The 19,150-nt window shown below is 39.8% G+C and overlaps 1 protein-coding gene across 4 annotated transcripts in view; it reads left to right on the forward strand.

Moving 5' to 3' along the window:
* LOC145344864 (kinase D-interacting substrate of 220 kDa-like) overlaps positions 1–19,150 on the forward strand; it is a 135,451-nt gene that overhangs the window by 20,784 nt on the left and 95,517 nt on the right. For all 4 annotated transcript variants that reach the window (XM_080192120.1, XM_080192121.1, XM_080192122.1 and 1 more), the window contains exons 2-4: positions 14,333–14,460; positions 16,026–16,124; positions 16,232–16,330. In XM_080192120.1, the coding sequence (XP_080048246.1) occupies positions 14,353–14,460; positions 16,026–16,124; positions 16,232–16,330 (306 nt within the window). In that variant the 5' untranslated portion in view covers positions 14,333–14,352. The remainder of the gene's footprint in view (positions 1–14,332; positions 14,461–16,025; positions 16,125–16,231; positions 16,331–19,150) is intronic.

Below are 19,150 nucleotides of genomic sequence, written 5' to 3' on the forward strand. Positions count from 1 at the left end.
TAGCATAAAAATAAATTAGGTGCATAACCTGAAAGTAAAACCTAGAAAAATTAGTATATACTTGGTTATAATATTCAAAATAGAACTTTTCATTTTTGGGCTCTGCTGGATTTCTGTCAATCTTACCCCTCAGCAAAATATTTATTTAGATTTAAAAGGTATTGTACAGTTGAGCATGTTTCTCAAATAATTAGTCAGCATTCTTTGAACATTTAACATGCATCTAATAATTCTTATTGTTTTTATATTGTCATATGAAGAGAGAATAAGTTGGTTAGGATTGTATCCATGGGAGTTAAGAGTGAGAGGGGAGCTCATAGAAACTTATGAAAGTTAAACAAAATTAGACAGTGCAGGAAAGAATGTTTCTGATGGCGGGCGGAGTCCAGAATTGGAGGGTCTTAGTTTGAGGATAAACCTTTTAAGACTGAGGTGAGGAGAAATTTCTTCACCCAGTCAATGATGAATCCGTGGGATTCACTACCACAGAAAGTAGTTGGGACCAAAACGTTGTGTGATTTCAAGAAGAAATTAGATATAGCTCTTGGGGCTAAAGGTATATGGGGGAAGGTAAGATCGAGATATGGAATTTGATTATCAGTCATGGTCATAATGAATGGCAGAGCAGGCTCAAAAGGTTGAGTGGCCGCCTTCTGCTTCTAGTTCTTATGTTTCTATATTGATGTAATGTGTGTGGGTGCCTGTTAATATGAGAGTGGGGGTCCAGTCTGCACATATTATTGCTTAAAAGGAAATCACAATGCAATGGCCAGATCATGCTCAAAAAATAGGATGTTGTGGTTAGCAAATCAAACAGGAAAGAGATGTGCAATATGGCAATCATTCAAGGAGCGCATGGGTGAACTGCAGCAATTGTTTGTTCCTGTCTGGTGTGAAAGTAAAACTGGAAAGGTGACCAAACCATGGCTTACAAAGAAAATTAGAGATTGTATTAGATCTAAGGAAAAGGCAGGCAAATTGACCAAGAAACACAAAACCTGAGGATTGGGAGCAGTTTAGAATTCCTCAAAGGAGGATTAAGTGACTCATTAGGAAGAGGAAAATAGAGTATGAGAGTAAGCTTACAACAAACATAAAAACTGACTAAATGTTTCTATAAGAGGAGAAAAAATTAGTGAAGACAATTGTAAAACTTGCAGCAAAGACAAGGGCGGCAGGGTGGGACAGTGATTAGCATTGCTGCCTCACTGCACCAGGGACCTAAGTCCTACTCCTCTGGGTGCTCTGTTTTCTTCCCACAGTCCAAAGATGTGCACGCAAGGTGGATTGGCCATGTTAAATTGTCCTTTAATGCCAGGGTGACTAGAAGGGTTGCAGGCTTGATTGGTCGTATGCCTCCTTATACACTATTCTATGAATTCGTAATAGGAACAAATGAATTGCTGACCAGCTGAATACATACATTGGTCCTGTCTTCACGAAGGAGGACACAAATAAGATACCAGAAATACTGGGGAACATAGTTTAGTGAGAGGCAGGAGCTGATGAAGATTAATAGAGAAATGGTATTGGGAAAACTGATGGGATTGAAGGCCGATAAATCCCCAAAACATGATAATCTATAGCCCAGAGTACTGAAATGGCCTGAGAAATAGAGGGTGCGTTGGTAGTCTTCCAAGATTTTATAGACTCTGGAACAATTCTTACAGATTGGAGGGTAGCTAATATAACCCCATATTTAAAAAGGGAGGTAGTGACAAAACAAGGAAGTTAGCCAGACATTGGGAGTGGGGAAATTCTAGAATCCATTATCAAAGATTTTATAGCCAAACACAAGTGGCAGGATTGGATAGAGCAGGGATTTTTGAAAAGGAAATCATACTTCATAGATCTACTGATGTTCTTTGAGGATGTGTCTGGTAGAGTTGATGAGAGGGTGCCAGTGATTTTATTTGAACTTTTAGAATGTTTTTGACGAATTAAAACACATAGGATTGGCAGTAATGTATTGATAGAAAACTGGTTGGCAGACCCGAATCAAAGAGTAGAAATAATTGGTGGGATACCACAGGAATCAGTGCTAGGATCTGAATTGTTCATGATATATATTAATAATTTAGGTGAGGGAACTAAATGTTTCTATAGATATAGGTCTTGGGGTTAAAGGAATCAAGGGATGTGGGGGGAAGGCAGGATCAGAATATTGAATTTGGTTAGCCCTGATCAAAATGAATAGCAGAACAGGTTTGAAGGTCCAAATGGCCTACTATTTTCTATCTTTCTATGTAATATCTCCAAGTTTGAGAATGGCACAAAGCTGGGTGGGTGAGCTGTGAGGAGGATGCAGAGATCTTTCAGTATGATTGGACAACTCGAGTGAATGTCAGATGCAGTATAATTTGGATAAATGTGAAATCATCCATTTTGGTAGCAAAAATGGGAAGGCAGGTTACTATATGGCCATCAACTAGGAGCAGGGAATGTGTAACGAGACCTTGTACACCAGTCACTGAAGGTAAAAATGCAGCAGACAGTAAAAAAGGGCAAATGGCATGTTGGCCGTTGAAAGTTTATTTATTTGTCACAAGTAGGCTTATCTGAACACAAATTAAGTTGCCATGAAAATCCCATAGTAAGAGGATTTTAGTACAAAAGCAGGGATATCTTGATGCAATTATACAGGGCCTTGGTGAGGTCATACCTGGAACATTGTTTGTTTGCAGTTTTCGTCTCCTTATCTGAGGAAGGATGCTCTTGCTGTTGCAGGAGTGCAAATTTCTGGGATGGCAGGATTGACATACAAGGAACAATTGGGTCAGTTAGGATTGTATTCACTGGAGTTCAGAAGAATGAAGGGTATCTCATAGAAATATATAAAATTTTAACAGGACTTGACAGTTAGATGCAGGAAGGATGTTCCTGATGGCGGGGGTGTCCAGAATCAGGGGCCGTGAGGATCTAGGGTAGAATGTTTAGGGCAGCAGCGAGGAGAAATTTCTTCACCCAGAGAATGTTCAGCCTGTGGAATTTGCTATCACAGAAGATAGTTGAGCCCAAAATGTATGTTTTCAAGAAGCAATGAGATATAATATTGAGGCGAAGGGGATCAAAAGATATGGGAGGAAGATGGGATCTGGTTATTGAGTTGGATGATCAGCCATGACAATGAATGGCAGAGCAGGTTTGAAGGGCCAAATGGTCTCCACATGCTCCTATTTTCTATGTTTCTATGTTATGAATCTTCAGAACTTGCAGATTGATTGATTTACACCACTCTGCCCCTAAATATCCTGTTATTTTTAAGAACTTACTGGATTGCAATTGAATTGCCATGAATTGACCATTAACCTCACTGCAGAATGTTAGGGCTGTAACTTAGCATTCATTATAAGTATCTTTTTAACAGTGTGATACAATGCCAGTTAGTGCCTCAGGCCCTTTAGAAAAGGACTCATTTAACCTGTTCATTTTAATTCCTGCATGTAGTTGTGTTTGGTGTTGTTGATAAACAGTGTGTTTCAAAATTATATATACTATTCAAATGGAGAAATACTGAAGAAAATTGCAGGGCAGGGAATTGAGGGGAGTCCTCTTATTAACTGCAAAAAAACTAGCATGCAAATCCAGCAAGCAGTAGGGAAGGCAAATGAAATGTTGACCTTTACTTCAATGGGAATGGAGCATAAAAATGGGGAAGCCTTTACTAAAACTATTCAAGGCACTAGTTAGACCACACCTGGAATACAGTGAACAGTTATGGTCTGTTTATCTAAGGAAAGGTATAATGATATTGGAGGCAGTCCAGAAAAGTTGATCCTGGGAATGGAGGGATTTACTTACAAGGAGAGGTTGAATAGTTTGGGGTCTGTACTTATTGGAATTTAGAAGAATGAGCTGTGACCTTATTGAGACATTTAGGATTTTCAGGGGGATTGACATGGTGAATGCTGAGAGATTGTTTCTCCTTTCATTGGAGAGTCCATAGAAGCTGGGTCGCTAAGTATGTTCAAAGCTGAGATGGACAGATTTTTAATCAGTAATCGAATCAAGGGTTTTGTGGATAAAGCGGGAAAGTGGAGTTGCAGATCTCATTGAATGGTGGAGCAGATTTGATGGGCTGAATGGCCTACAGCTGTTTCTGTGTCTTATGATCTTAAAAACTGATAGACACATTTTGAATGAAACAAAGCCTGGAATACCAAGGCAGACTGATTACTTTTTAATGAAGATACACATTTGGATCCTGGAACTTTTTTCAAAAGAAGTTCCAGGATCCAGATTTGTTAACATCGAGAGTTGAGGCAATTTACCTTTTCATTTTGAATGTTAACACTGCTGTCTTACACTGCTAAGGGATCAGGTTCGATTCTGGCCTGGGTGACTGTGTGGAGTCTGTACATTCTCCCCCATGTTGGTGTGGGTTTCCGCTGCTTGCTCTGGCTTCCTCCCACAAAGATGTGTAGGTTAGATGGATTGACCGTGGTAAATGTACAGTGGATGGAGAGTAAAATTTCTCTCTTCAGCTTTGTAGTTACAAAGAATCAACCGGACAGGGAAATGCCTCAAGGAAGAGCTAGGTTATGTAGGAATGTTAATTAACACAGCATTGCTGTGGTATGTGCTCTACTGGATGATTTTGTCACTTGTTTATTATTCTGTGCTTCATTTGACTCTAATTCAGGTACTGTAATTTGCTATACTTCATTATGCCTCTGTTTCTTTCTCAGTTCTTTAGAATCACATTAGTTAAGAAGCAAACTATTGGGTCGTTAGTTCATCTAAGGTGCCTAATGCCAAGTTGCCCTGGAAACATCAGCTCAAAGTACTATAAATAATGCATGAGGATTGGGTAGTGAAACTAAGAATTTCCTCAATGGATAGTTCATTTTATCACTTAAATCCAGGTACCACATTTTGCTTGCATCTTGTCACATGATAACAAAATGTGAATAAGAAAGGCCACTTGGTCTATCCAGAACAGCCTGAGCTTTTCACCACTTCTCCCTTCCCATGTCATCTAGTTGTTTACTAAAATGATTCCGGGGAATTTGTCTCCTCTACTTTTAGAGCATTGAAAGTGTTGATCACACGATGTGAAGAACCTACTTTTACCAAGCCTTCAGTTGCCATTTACTATTTTGAATCTGTGTGTGTTTTCCTTGCTTCCATTGTTTAACTTGTATATTCTGGATTTTTTCTTCATTTCAGTTACCATTTTTGATACCTCTGTGTAAGGTCACCTCTCAATGCTTGTTTTTTAGGCTGAAAAATTCATTTCTTCTCATAACTGAAACTCTGACTTCTCTCCCTGACACTTCAAAATACTTAAATATTTTCTTTGTTTATTGCCCATAGGGACTGGTTGCATTATTTGAGGTTTATTCTTGATGCTGAGTGGTTTGATCACATTTGGACTTCTATTCTTGATCCTCTGGGGTTTCATTCTATGATTCACTTTGCTCTGTTGATTGCTCTTTTGCATTGGCTAGAGCATGTTAATGACTTTTCTACGTTCCTACACCTCCCTCAAATTTTTTATTGGTAATTAGTTGTAAGGGGAGTTTAGGATAACCTGGGACTAAAAGAACTAATAGATCGGAATATGTTAATTTAGAGTGAATATAGTATCGAAAACTCATAAAATATCTGAAGTTACAAAAGTACTGTTTGCACAGAAACTCATATAACCACTATTAGAGAATTTAAACACATTTTTGAAAAAACATTATATTCTGTATTAAAACGTACATCTTGGGCAATTATACACTGCTTTAAGCATGATGGGATATAGCTGAGTGAGAAGAACATGTTCCTTGAAAATAATACAGCTACTGAGAACTCTCTTATTAACGTGTGCTTTAGAAAGTACCAGCTTCCCAGACAGCAGAATGAATGAATAATTACATTTTTTTTGATAAGGGATTGCTAAAAGACAGTGGGAAGGAACTCTTGAACTCTTGAACTCTGACCTACGTAATTGAAGGTCAGAGTTCAGTAATCAACTCTTGATCATCAGCAAAGTGATAGAAGATGCCATCATCAGTACTGTCAAGCAGCGCTTGCACAGCAGTAACCTGCTCACCGATGCTCATTATGGGTTCTACCAGGTCCACTCGGCTGAAAATGTACTGGTGGAAAAGTTGTCCACTGGTTAAAGTCATACCTAGCACAGAGAAGGATGGCTGTGGTTGTTGAGGATAAAACAACTCATCTGCAGGAGTTACGAGACTTGATCATCTTTAGTTGCTTCATTAATAAGAACATATAAGAAATAGAAGCAGGAGTAGGCCATCTAGCCCTTCGAGCCTGCCCCGCCATTCAATAAGATCATGGCTGATCTTTCATGACCTTTCCTTCATCATAATGTAAGAAGTGTAGCTGTTCACTTATGTTCAGTACCATTTGTGACTTCTCTGATACCAAACTAGTTTGTATTCATAAGTAGCAAGATCGGAATAATATTCAAGCATGCCCTGATAAATGGCAAAAAAAAGACAAGTGCCAAGCAATGGCCATCTCTCAACAAGAGGAAATCTAATAACCATTTTCCTTGACATTCAATGACTTTACTATCACTAAATGCCCCACCATCAACACCCTGAGGGTTACCATTGACTAGGAACTGAACTGGACCAATTATATAAATGCAGTGGCCAAAAGAACGTGTCAGAGGCTGAATATTCTGTGATGAGTAACTTGCTGCCTGACTTCCAAATCCTGTCCACCATCTACAGTGCACAAATCAGAAATGTGATGGAGCACTCTCCACGTGGATGGTTGCAACTCCAACTTAACTCAAGAAGCTTACCACCATTTAGGGCAAGACAGCACCTTCCAAACCTGTGAAGACCAAACACCTCAGCTGTAGGAGAAGGACAAGCACAACAGATACATGGGAACAGTGCCACTTGCAAGTTCCCTTCCAAACCATGCACCACCATGTCTTGGAACTATATCACTGTTCCTAGGTCAAAATCCTGAACGCTCTTCCTAACAGCATTGTGGGTGTACCTGCTGGACAGCAGCAATTCAAGAACGTGGCTCACTTCAAGGGCAGTTAGGAGTGGGTTACATATATTGACATCGCAAGAGTGAAAAAAAGGTTCTGATCTGTTCTTTTTGATTCCACTTGCCCTAAAACATTTCTTGTAAGTACCTGTACTTGGTTTGTTGGATCATACTTTCTTTAATGTGTCTGGTCAAAAAAAAAGTGTTATTATTTTCTCATTTATGGATTTTGGGTGACAAAGACCCTTCATAATTTCCACCTCAATTTTACTTACTTCAGATGCTACCCTTTGCAAGCTTGTAGTTAACATTCACTTTTTTGTTTCACTTCAGCCTATCCGTTCCTTTATTTTAATTTTATTGTCTATTTCTTCTAAAGTCATGCAATGTAAGATATCCTTTTTGATATTGCATCATAGGGGCTGTCTCTTGATGATTAGCTTCTGTTATCATCAAATTTGAAAAAATATTCCCTCTCTTTTGTTCAACTGAGTCCTGTATCTGTGCACCCTTCCTGAAGCTAAGATATTTTGTTGCCATGCCACTAATCCTGCTTAAATTTCTTGCTGATGTCTATGATTTCTAATAGTGGCTATCAAATACTCCTGAATATAGTGTTATTCACTGTCTGCATATTGATGACATTTGATTAATTTCAGAGACCTGGGAGCCGTCCAGAATATCAGCTGCTCTGGCTGATTTCCTTGTCAGTGCTTAGTTTCTTTTCCATAACTACATCCCCACAAAACACGACCTATCATCTTTAGTATCCTTGAGGCTGCGATCACCATTGTCGTGTTCATTGGGTTGGTCAGATAGTTCTGATGTCGGTTACCCAGGCTTCCAAAGCAAGTCATCTTCACCCAGCTCAGTCAGGACAGATGCACCAGAGGAGGACAGATGAAGTGCTCCAAGAATATGCTGAAAGCCAACATAAAGAAATTCAACACTGAAGTCAACTCCTGGGATATCACTGTGTTGGATTGCACCCGTTGGTGGCAAAGTTTGTGGGAAGTATCCCAACATTTTGAGACCTGATAACAACAAAATGAGGGGGAAAATCGAGAGTGACAAAAAGAACACGCCATGACCTGAATTGGTAATACACCACCAGGCATTCTACGTGACAACAAATATCCTGCATTTCATTATGTCTGCAATCCTGAATTGACCTGTTCAGTCATTTTTGGATTCATGAAAGTCAATCATCCTCACTGGCAAGGGATTATCAATAATAAATAAAGCTGCTTTTTTAATTTGTGGTTTGATTTTAAAATAACCTAGCGGTCAAGCTTTTTTGTTAAACAAGGTAATTAAATAGAATATAGATTCAAGGATTAAAAGTAGGTAAAGATAAAAGAATGTTTAGAAAGATGAAACTCAGTTCAGCTCTTTAAAATACTTTTGCAAGCTCATAGCTTGCAGTTGAAGTGTTGTTTGTCTGGAATGAAAGGTTGTGTTCAACAGCAACAGTGACTTCTGTAGTTGATTCATTAGTGTTTGCCTTTTTAAATGGATTCAGCAAGTCATTAACTTTGGGAATTGAGTGAAGGTCCCTTTTCACTGGTTCTGCTCTCTTTGAAGATTGCCTGCATTCCTTTTGCAGCAAAAGAGTGATGGGCAACTCCCTCTGTGACGACCAGTGGCAGAGAGAAATCCCAATCCACACGCTTCTCATGTTTGGTTGTGAACTGGAATGGGCTTCCAGAGGCTACCTTGGTTCTCTGCACAAAATGACGATTCTTGGCCTAACTTCATACAGTTCAAAACGCAATGACTCAAATATTTTTCCATATTAGGTACTGGGGTAGTCCAGGTCTGGAGTCATAGCCCCCATCCATTGACTTTTAGCTGAGATAGTTGACCTTTTAAATATCTTCGCATTAACGTGAATAGCTCGTATTCAAGCAGCTTTGATGTAGGGAAGACCTAGCCATATCTCCAGGAAAGGCATTGTCACTGAGTTTCAGTTTACTGTGGGAATTCATTGAATTTCAAATTTATTCATGTTTCTGGATATGTCAACTTGCAATCCACTTGGAGCCTTCTGGGAGCTTGACAATATTGGAGGTCAAGTGAATTTTAGCAGTCATTTTTAAGGTTTCGTACATCCATTTAAAATTACTATTTTTTTTACAAAATCTTTATCGCAACTACACATCTATGGTACTGCAGTTCGATATTTGAAATTGCAAAGACAATGCTTGTAATTTGAGTCTTTGAATCCAGTGACGACTTTTTGCTTTGGTCTGTTTAAGTGTGCCATTTGGTATGGTTCTGAGTCATTCAGGATGAAAAATGTGGTTTTAACAAGAAATTTAACAATTCTCTTTTGAAAGAGGTTATTTCATGCAAATTAACAGTTTTCTTGTGGCTTATTGTTGCAACAACCATCCGGTGAGGTTGAGCTATTTGCTTCATATTCATCTATTTTTTCTGCCTTCTTTGTCACTGTATAAATTACAAAGTGAAACCAGTATCTCAGATTCTCTTCCTTTTCAAATGTATCTGCATGTTTACCATATTCTGTCACGAAATAAGCCTTCATCACTGGAATGGTAATGGCTTTGTTCAGGACTGGCATTTGTGGAGTTGAATAAACCTGCAGGTGGCGATATTGTTTCCAATAAAATACTGCATAGCAGTAAAGGAAGTCATGACTCTTCGGAGCTAGCTACTCTAATCCTATTTCTTTACACTTTGCCCCTATCATTTTAGTGTTTTTTTTCAACCGATACTTGATCAGTTCACTTTTTTTTAATGTTATATTCTAGTCCTTGCCTTGATAACTTGTGGTAAAACTTTCCCTGTTTGTTAGTGAAAATTTCTAATTTATCTATTTGTCATCTAACTTTTTGTTGACTTCATGCCCTTATGTTAGATAAGCTGCTACAACAGTTGTTGGAAACAATGTGAAAATAAAATGCATTTTGTCTTACATAAATAGTTTATTTGGTTGCATACAAAAATTGAGTTTGAAAATTAATTGCACCAGATAATTGTTTGAAAAAATGCCATCGAGTAATTGTCTCTTATACAGAGCTCTCTCAGTCAATGAATACTGCTCCAGAGAATTATGTAGTATGCACTATTTAATCTTGAGAAATTTCAAGTAAGAGTTGTGATTGACGATTGATTTGTTTTGGTGAATAGTTGGTAGCTTTTTTCTATCATTTCATGGGATGTTAGTGTTGCTGGCTAGGCGAGTATTTTTTTTGCCCATCCCTAATTGCCCTTCCAACAAAAGATGTCCCTAATTGTCCTTGAGAAGATAATGGTGAGCAGCCACCTTAAGTTGCTGTAGTCCATGTGGTGTAGGCATACCCGATTTTGCTATTAGAGAAGGAGTTTCAAGGTTTTGATTTCTGCGCCTCTCCCATCCCCTCTCCAGCCCATGTAAGCTATTGGTGCTTCCATGTATCTGCCTTTCTAAGTGGTAGAGGTCTTGGGTTTATAAAGTACGATCAAAGGTGGAGTAGGAAATTGCAGGGGCTGGGAACATCTGAAATGTGGAGCTTATTCAAGGAGCAGCTACTGCGAGTCCTTGATAAATATGTACCTGTCAGGCAGGGAGGAAGTGGTCGAGCGAGGGAACCGTGGTGTACTAAGGAAGTTGAATCTCTGGTGAAGAGGAAGAAGGAGGCTTACATAAAGATGACACGTGAAAGCTCAGTTAGGGCACTGGAGAATTATAAATTAGCCAAGAAGGAACTAAAGAAAGAGTTAAGAAGATCTAGAAGAGGACATGAGAAGACTTTGGCAGATAGGATCAAGGAGAACCCTAAAGCTTTCTACAGGAATGTCAAGAATAAAAGATTGGTTAGGGCAAGATTAGGGCCAGTCAGAGACAGCAGTGGGAAGTTGTGCGTGGAGCCTGAAGAGATAGGAGAGGCACTGAGAGAGTATTCCGTTAGTATTCGTGCCGGAAAAAGTCAGTGTAGTCAAGGAGAATACTGCGATACCAGGTTGTAGACTAGACGGGATTGAGGTACATAAGGAGTAGGTGTTAGCAATTCTTGAGAGTATAAAAATAGATAAGTCCCCTGGGCCGGTTGGGATTTACCCTAGGATTCCCTGGGAGGCTAGGGAGGAGATTGCAGAGCCTTTGGCTTTGATCTTCATGTCGTCATAGGCTACAGGTATAGTGCTGGAAGACTGGAGGATAGCAAATGTTGTCCCCTTGTTCAAGAAGGGGAGTAGAGACCATCCTGGGAATTATAGACCGGTGAGCCTTACTTCTGTTGTGGGCAAAGTTTTGGAAAGAATTATAAAGGACAGGATTTATAATCATCTAGAGAGAAATAAATTGATTAGGGATAGTCAGCATGGTTTTGTGAAGGGTAGGTCGTGCCTCACAAACTTTATCGAGCTTTTTGAAAAGGTGACCAAAGAGGTGGATAAGGGTAAGGCAGTTGACGTGTTGTATATGGATTTTAGCAAAGCATTTGATAAGGTTCCCCATGGTAGACTACTGCAGAAAATGCAGATGCATTGGATTGAGGGTGATTTAGCAGTTTGAATCAGGAATTGGCTAGCTGATAGAAGACAGAGGGTGGTGGTTGATGGGAAATATTCAACCTGGAGTTCAGCTACAAGTGGTGTACCTCCAGGATCTGTTTTGGGGCCACTGCTGTTTGTCATTTTTATAAATGACCTAGATGAGGGTGTAGAAGGATGGATTAGTAAATTTGCTGACGACACCAAAGTCGGAGGAGTTGTAGACAGTGAGGATGGATGTTACAGTTTGCAGAGGGACCTAGATAAGCTGCAGAGCTGGGCCAAGAGGTGGCAAATGGAGTTTAATACAGAAAAGTGTGAGGTGATTCACTTTGGTAAGAATAACAGGAGTACCGAATATAGGGCTAATGGACGGACTCTTAGTAGTGTTGACGAGCAGAGAGATCTCAGTGTACATGTGCATAGCTCCCTGAAAGTTGGCACCCAGGTTGATAAGGTTGTTAAGAAGGTGTACGGTGTGTTAGCTTGGTAGAGGGATTGAATTTTGGAGCCGTGAGGTCATGTTACAACTGTACAAAACTCTGGTGCTGCCGCACTTGGAGTATTGCGTACAGTTCTGATCGCCGCATTGTAAGAAAGATGTGGAGGCATTGGAAAGGGTGCAGAGGAGGTTTACCAGGATGTTGCCTGGTATGGTGGGAAGGTCTTATAAGGAAAGGCTGAGGGACTTGAGGTTGTTTTCATTAGAGAGAAGAAGGTTATGAGGTGACCTAATTGAGGCATACAGGATGATCAGAGGATTGGATAGGGTGGACAGTGAGAGCCTTTTTCCTCGGATGGTGATGGCCAGCATGAGGGGACATGGCTTTAAATTAAGGGGTGGTAGTTATAGGACAGATGTCAGAGGTAGGCTCTTTACTCAGAGGGTAGTAAGAGCGTAGAATGCCCTGCCTGCAGCAGTTGTGGACTCGCCAACTTTTAGGGCGTTCAAATGGTCAGTGGATAGGCATATGGATAACATTGGAATAGTTTAGGTTAGAGGGTCATTAGATTGGTTCCACTGGTCAGTGCAACATCGAGGGCCGAAGGGCCTGTACTGCACTGTAATGTTCTATGTTCTATGACTTGGTGAGTTGCTGCAGTGCTTCTTTAAGATGTTGCACGCTGCCACTGCATTGGTGGGAGAGGATTAGTTAAGGGATTGCTTTTTCTTGGATGGTGTCAAGCTTCTTGAGTGGTGTTGGAGCTGCACTCATCCAGATGCATATGTGTCTGAGTCTATTCCTTTGTAAAAAGTCTCACAACACCAGGTTAAAGTCCAACAGGTTTATTTGGTTGCACAGGCTTTCAGGGTGAGTGAGGAGCTGTGTTCACAAACAGGGCATACATAGACACAAACTCAATTTACAGTGGTTGGAATATGAGTCTTTACAGGTAATCCAGTCTTAAGGGTACAGACAGCGTGAATGGAGAGAGGGTTAAGCACAGGTTAAAGAGCTGTGTATTGTCTCCAGCTCAGACAGCTAGTGAGATTTTGCAAGCCTAGGCAAGTCGTTTGGGGGTTACAAACGACTTTCTAAGATCCCGATTGAGGCCGTCCTCGTGTGCAGAACTTGGCTGTCAGTTTCCACTCAGCGACTCTGCTGTCATGTGTTGTGAAGGCCGCCTTGGAGAACGCTTGCCCGAAGATCAGAGGTTGAATGCCCATGACTGTTCCCTGACAGGAAGAGAACACTCTTGCCTAGTGATTGTCAAGCGGTGGTCATTCATCCATTGTCATAGCGTCTGCATGGTTTCCCCAATGTACCGTGCCTTGGGACATCCTTTCCTGCAGCATATCAGGTAGACAACATTGGCTGAGTCGCAAAAGTATGTACCGTGCCCTGATGGATGGTGTTCTCACGTGAGATGATGGCATCTGTATTCCTTTGCCCAGATGTCAAGGTGAATTAATAGCAAATCAGAAAACACCTCTTTTCAGATTTTTGCTGGCACTGGCTTTTTGCATGTTTCTGTCTGATTCTCCTTGCTACCAGAAGGTGGTAGAATAAGCCCATAATTTGGACTTGAACTGACAGTCATATTTAATAATCAGTGAAAGAAAGCAAATGAATATTAGTAGCAGCATTGTTTAATAAAGCTTAGCCAATTCCTTGTCTCGTATCCTTCAACTTCTCCTTCAGTAGTAAATGCAGAGTACTTATGAGCTTCTTTGTCACTAAAACTGAAACCACCCAATCAGTTGCCTCTGCTGCTTTCCTCTCTTCTAACCCAAGAAGCGTCCTCTCAAGTTTTTGCCATGCTAAAACGAAATTGCATCTCTGTAGTTTCTCTCTTATCTCCTGTGCGCTCAATGCTGATGTTGACCATTTAATCCACTGCCTACTTCCTCAACCATATTCCCAATTGCTGATCAATCACTTCCTGTTTCTGGTCACCATATTAACTGATATTGTTGACTGTTCTCAATCTAAATACTAAATCTGCAGCCATCACCACTCTTTTCCAAAAAAAAACAGGCTTTACCCCATTGTTCTAGCAAACTACCTACCTTCAAACTTTTTTTGCCTATGTCCATAAACATGTCACCTCCCAAATCTGTGCCTTTCTTTCCCAGAACTTCCTGTTTGATTGAAAAAAAGGTTATCCAGTTACCTCTGAGACCTTTGTTCAAATCAATCATAGTCTAAGACTAAATGGGCAATTTCAGAAAAAGAATTATGTGGCAGTAAATAATTTTTTGAACTTGTGTGAAATGCATTATTGGGAAATTAGAGAGAATGTCTGATATAAGAGTACTTGATGCTTGAAATGAGCTGGGTTCTGCTTCTCGATCACTTAAATATTGGTCCACTTCTGTCCGTTATTTTGACAGTGTTTGTAAATTTTTGTTTTAACATTACAGATATAATTGAAGGTTGAATAATGGCCGCTGTCACGTCCCATAGCCTGTTGACCTATGTTGAAGAGGAAAATATCACTGCTTTTAAGGCATTGCTGGAGAAATACAAGGAAGTGGATGAAAGGAATGAGGTGGGAAGTTATTTGCATGAAAATTTCACACCGTTTTTTATTCCATGGCATTGAAATGTGCTGGAGACATTTAAAAATGCAGATTTCTGTTAACTAAATATTTTAAGAACATATGAAATAGGAGCAGGAGTAGGCCATCTAGACCTTTGAGCCTGCCCTGCCATTCAGTAAGATCATGGCTGATCTGAAGTGGATCAGTTCCACTTTCCCGCTTTCTCCCCATAACCCTTAATTCCCCTGTCCATCAAAAACCTATCTACCTGTGACTTAAATATATTTAGCGAGGTAGCCTCCACCACTTCAACGGGCAGAGAATTCCAGAGATTCACCACCCTTTGAGTGAAGAAGTTCCTCCCCAACTCTGATCTAAACTGCATCCGCCCCCCCCCCCCCGCCCATCTTGAGGCTGTGCCCTCTAGTCCTGCTATCCTTTCTAAGCGGGAAGAATCTCTCTACCTCTACCCTATCCATCCCCTTCATTATCTTATACGTCTCTATAAGATCCCCCCATCTGAAGGGGATGGATAGGGTAGAGGTAGAGGGAAATACTTTGAATGTGTCTTTTCTAATTAACATGTAAAGGATAGTAAACTCACAATTTAATTGCAATTAAAATAAAATTATTGCGTGATATTGAATTATTATTTTGTTAATGGTTTTATTCATAGTTTAGAACTGCTAAATTCTCTCAAGCCTACCAACCACTGTCTAGCCAAGAAATGAACAAAATTGACTGCTGTTCTGTATTGGTTGGTAGAAAATGTGTGAAAGCTGTGTGGGAGCAATCTGTGATTTTTTAAAAAAAAATGCTCTCTTTTTGAAGCATCAGCAATGTTAACTAGACTTCTTGTGTGCTGCTTTAGCTTCTTCTGGAGTAAATATAAACAGACAGCCCAAATACAATGTTTCAAAACTCTACTATCTCCTTTAATGTTAGTTAAGTGCTTAGTATTGGGACTAGTGTCTTCCTCCAGTTTCCTTAGTCATGTAAAACTTGATGTATTTGTTTATCCAGTCATGTGGGTGTAACCACAATTATAGGCTGTTGTCAGACTGGAGCCTGAGGTTTGCCACACCCACATTGTTGACTGACCACTGTTAAGGTAAACAAATACAAGGAACTTTACAATCTTGCTATTGAGTGGAATTTTGGTATAATGTCCTTATTTTTTTTCCCTCAAAAGTTAGGTTTGTGTTGTGAATACCTCAATTTTTAAGTGTGGTATTACATCTTCACACTTAACAAAACATTTTGCATTTTCAAATACTACATTAATCATTCTTAATAAAGAACACGTTCAAGCATGCTGAGAAATATGTTTAAGCTGAGACAGCTGATCTTCACCTTAATATCTGAACTTGTTGAAGAGGTGTGTTAGTTGATCAGTCTATTTGTTTGCTTTGCTGTATGCTCTAAAAATAGTGTGAAATGGCAGAAGGATATAAGGTGTGTATTTATGTTGCAATGAAAAAACACTTAAACATCTTCAATATGCATCAAACTTTTGAATTTCATTGTTGAACATTGCATCTTTATGATACTGATTAAGAATTTTACATTGCAGAGTGGGCAGACTCCGTTAATGCTGGCAGCAGAGCAAGGGAATTTGGAAATAGTGCAAGAATTGCTCAAGAGGGGAGCTAACTGCAATCTGGAAGATGCTGTGAGTACTTTTACTGTAATTCCAGTAGCTAAGTAACTATAACATTGTTCATGTTTTGTTTAAACATATTTTAAAAACTGCTCTTATTTGATATTATTTATTTGCAGGATAACTGGACAGCTCTTATTTCGGCTGCAAAGGAAGGCTATCTAGAAATTGTAAGCGAGCTCATTAACTTCAATGCCAACCTGGAGCACAGAGATATGGTAAGTTTAGAGCAAAAATATATTCCTTTGCGAAAAATAATCTGTGGAGTTGCCTGTGAGGAGCTATTCTGAGTTGTTAGAATCAAAAGGAATAATTATTTTTGGTTGTTAGGGTTAATAAAGACTGAACTTGTAACTACTGTTGCTGAATAAAGAAAGATGTATTGCCAGATGTTTTCATCTTTCAGTCATCAGCGCAAACACAGTGCCAAATTTCAAACAATTACGATAATTTGATCAACAGAAGAAAAGACTATTGATTGGCCAAGGCAAAAGCAACAGGGAACTACCGGTCCCTGAAAAGGCATAAGGCTTGAACATATTCCTTTTATTTGCAAAGAATGGTTCACTGTGCACTAAATGTATGTTGCTTCTAGCAAGCTTAAGTGAACCACGTTACAAGCAAGACTAATTACCTTAAATTGGTTGTTAATGTAGTAATGAGCGCATTCGGGATTGTTCAGCAAGTGCTGCCCAATTGCAGAACTAACAGCAGATGTTTTATTTTGTGTTTTGCAAGTGTGGGTTGGTTGAGTATGGTCTGTACTCTGCTTGTTACGGACAAACAAAGGACATGCTATTTGATACAGTCAGCCAATAATGGAGTCATATAGCCGATATACCTGACATTGGACCAGCACTGAAATTTACGTATAACATTATTGTAGACAGAATGTCTTTTTAGGTTGATGACTGCATTCTGTTGGTGGAAAATACCACTCAAGTAATCACTGCATAGTAACAGTGTGAAATGGCCTGCTTAACCTGTTGTTCAAATTTTTGAGATATTTTGCCTTTACAGGGTATTTTGAAGTCGACCGAGCACTATTCAGGTATAAACGGGATGGCCTTGGCTCATTTGAGTTTGAGTTTGAGCAGTGATCTGATCAGGATAGCTCTTGTCCTGCAGGATAGGTTTACACTCTGCCTCTGCCCTGAGCTTGAAGACTACACATGTCCTATGTATTGATAGCAATGTCTTGCCTATGTAATCAATCAACATTCTGAGCTTACTTTGAATATACCACTCAAGGAATATACCACTGTCACTTGTGCCACATTGCTACACCATGGCAACGTAGACACTCCATCATTTTCTGAATCTGTGCTTATTGATTTTAACTACTTGAGTTCAGTTTGAATGATATCATGTATGTACAAATTGATGGTTTAGCCATAGCATTCATGTCTAAACCTAGTGCTCACTAACATTTCTATGAGAAATACTTTTTTGGTGGAATGAGCTCATAGGTATTCCCAATGTATAGGTGATAAGTTTGCAATCTTTGAATCTTCAGTTGTGTGTACAGATTTCTTTGCATAAACTCTTCCCCTCATTTAAATTCGCTTTTGAGATGGAATCGTCTCATGCAGAAGGGGCAGAAAGGGAATGTGTGACTGCTGGGCAGTCGACTAGAACTATGCAGGTAGTGTGTACATTTCCTTGGGTTCTGCTCGTCAGTCAGTTTCCTGTTTTGGATGCTGGTGGCAGTGATTGGTTCCTTGGAGGAATGCAGTCAGAGCCAAGTTTGTGGCATTATAGGTGACTGTACTGTACTGGAGGGAAGGAAAGGTCATGGAAGAGTAGGTCTAACAGGGGATTTGTTAGTTAGGGGAGCAAACAGCTATTTTTGTGGACGTGGATGTGACTGCAGGATGGTATGTTGCCTCCCTGCTGTCAGGGTCAATGATGTCATGAAGCAGGTGTAGGACATTTTTCTGGGGAGGCACATTGGCAGCAATTACTTGAGTAGGAAAGGTGAGTTTGTAAAAGTAGATTTTAGAGTGCTAAGAAGTAGATTGAAATGCAGGACCTCCTAATCTCAGGATTCCACGTTGTTTCATGTGCTAGTGAGCATAGAAATAGGAGAATTGAATGATTGAAACCATGGCTGGAAAGCAGGAGGGGACGAAACATCTGATGCATTGGGGCTGGTTCTGGAGAAGATAGGTTTTGTATACACCTGAAAAGGACCGAGCCGAATATCTTCCCAGGGAGATTTGCTAGTGCTATTGGAGCGGGATGTTTAAACTAGATTGGCAGAGGGATGGGAACCTGAGGGGAAATTCAGAGCAAGGAATGGAAAATTAGTAAGTGACTCTGAAAGACAGAAGAGGCACAGGTTAAAAAATGTACAGCACAGGAATGTGGCAGTATTAAAGGTGTAAATATAAAGTCAGTGAGTTGAGTGCACAAGTGGACTCATGGCAACACGTTATCTTGACAATAATGGAAACTTGGCTTAAAGAGGGCTCCCTGTATAGGAGTTTTCAGGCAAGTTAGAAAGGGTGCTGAAAAATTGGTGGTATAGCATTATTGATTAAAGAATCAATTACAACAGTGAGGAGTGATTTACTAAATGAAGCACCAAATGGGTTGAGGTCAGAAATAAAAAAGGGACACTGCAAGAAATGTGCTGTAGACCCCCAAATAATGGAAAAGAATATATGTACACAGAGTTTTGAGCGCAAAACCAATAGGGCAATAATAGTTGGAGACTTCAACTGCCTGACCCTCAGAATACTGTGAAGAGCACAGAGTGCACAAAATTTTTCAACTGCATTCAAGAGAACCTTTTTAGCTAGCAAGTTACAAACCCAATGTGAGGGGGCTTAATTCTAGATTAGTCTTAGGAACTGAAGATGGACAAATGGATGAAGACGAGGAGATGGGGAGAACAGTGAATTGGCAAAATTGGACTGGATACAGCTACTAGAAGGGAAATCAGTGGAAGGCATTCAAAAGTGAGGTTCTTTGGGCATAGTATAGACATCACCACAAAGAAAAAGGGTGGTACTGCCAAATCTAGAATCTCTTCG

Source organism: Carcharhinus amblyrhynchos, chromosome 7 (assembly GCF_965287045.1).
Source record: "Carcharhinus amblyrhynchos chromosome 7, sCarAmb.v2.hapA, whole genome shotgun sequence".
Classification (NCBI taxonomy): domain Eukaryota; kingdom Metazoa; phylum Chordata; class Chondrichthyes; order Carcharhiniformes; family Carcharhinidae; genus Carcharhinus; species Carcharhinus amblyrhynchos.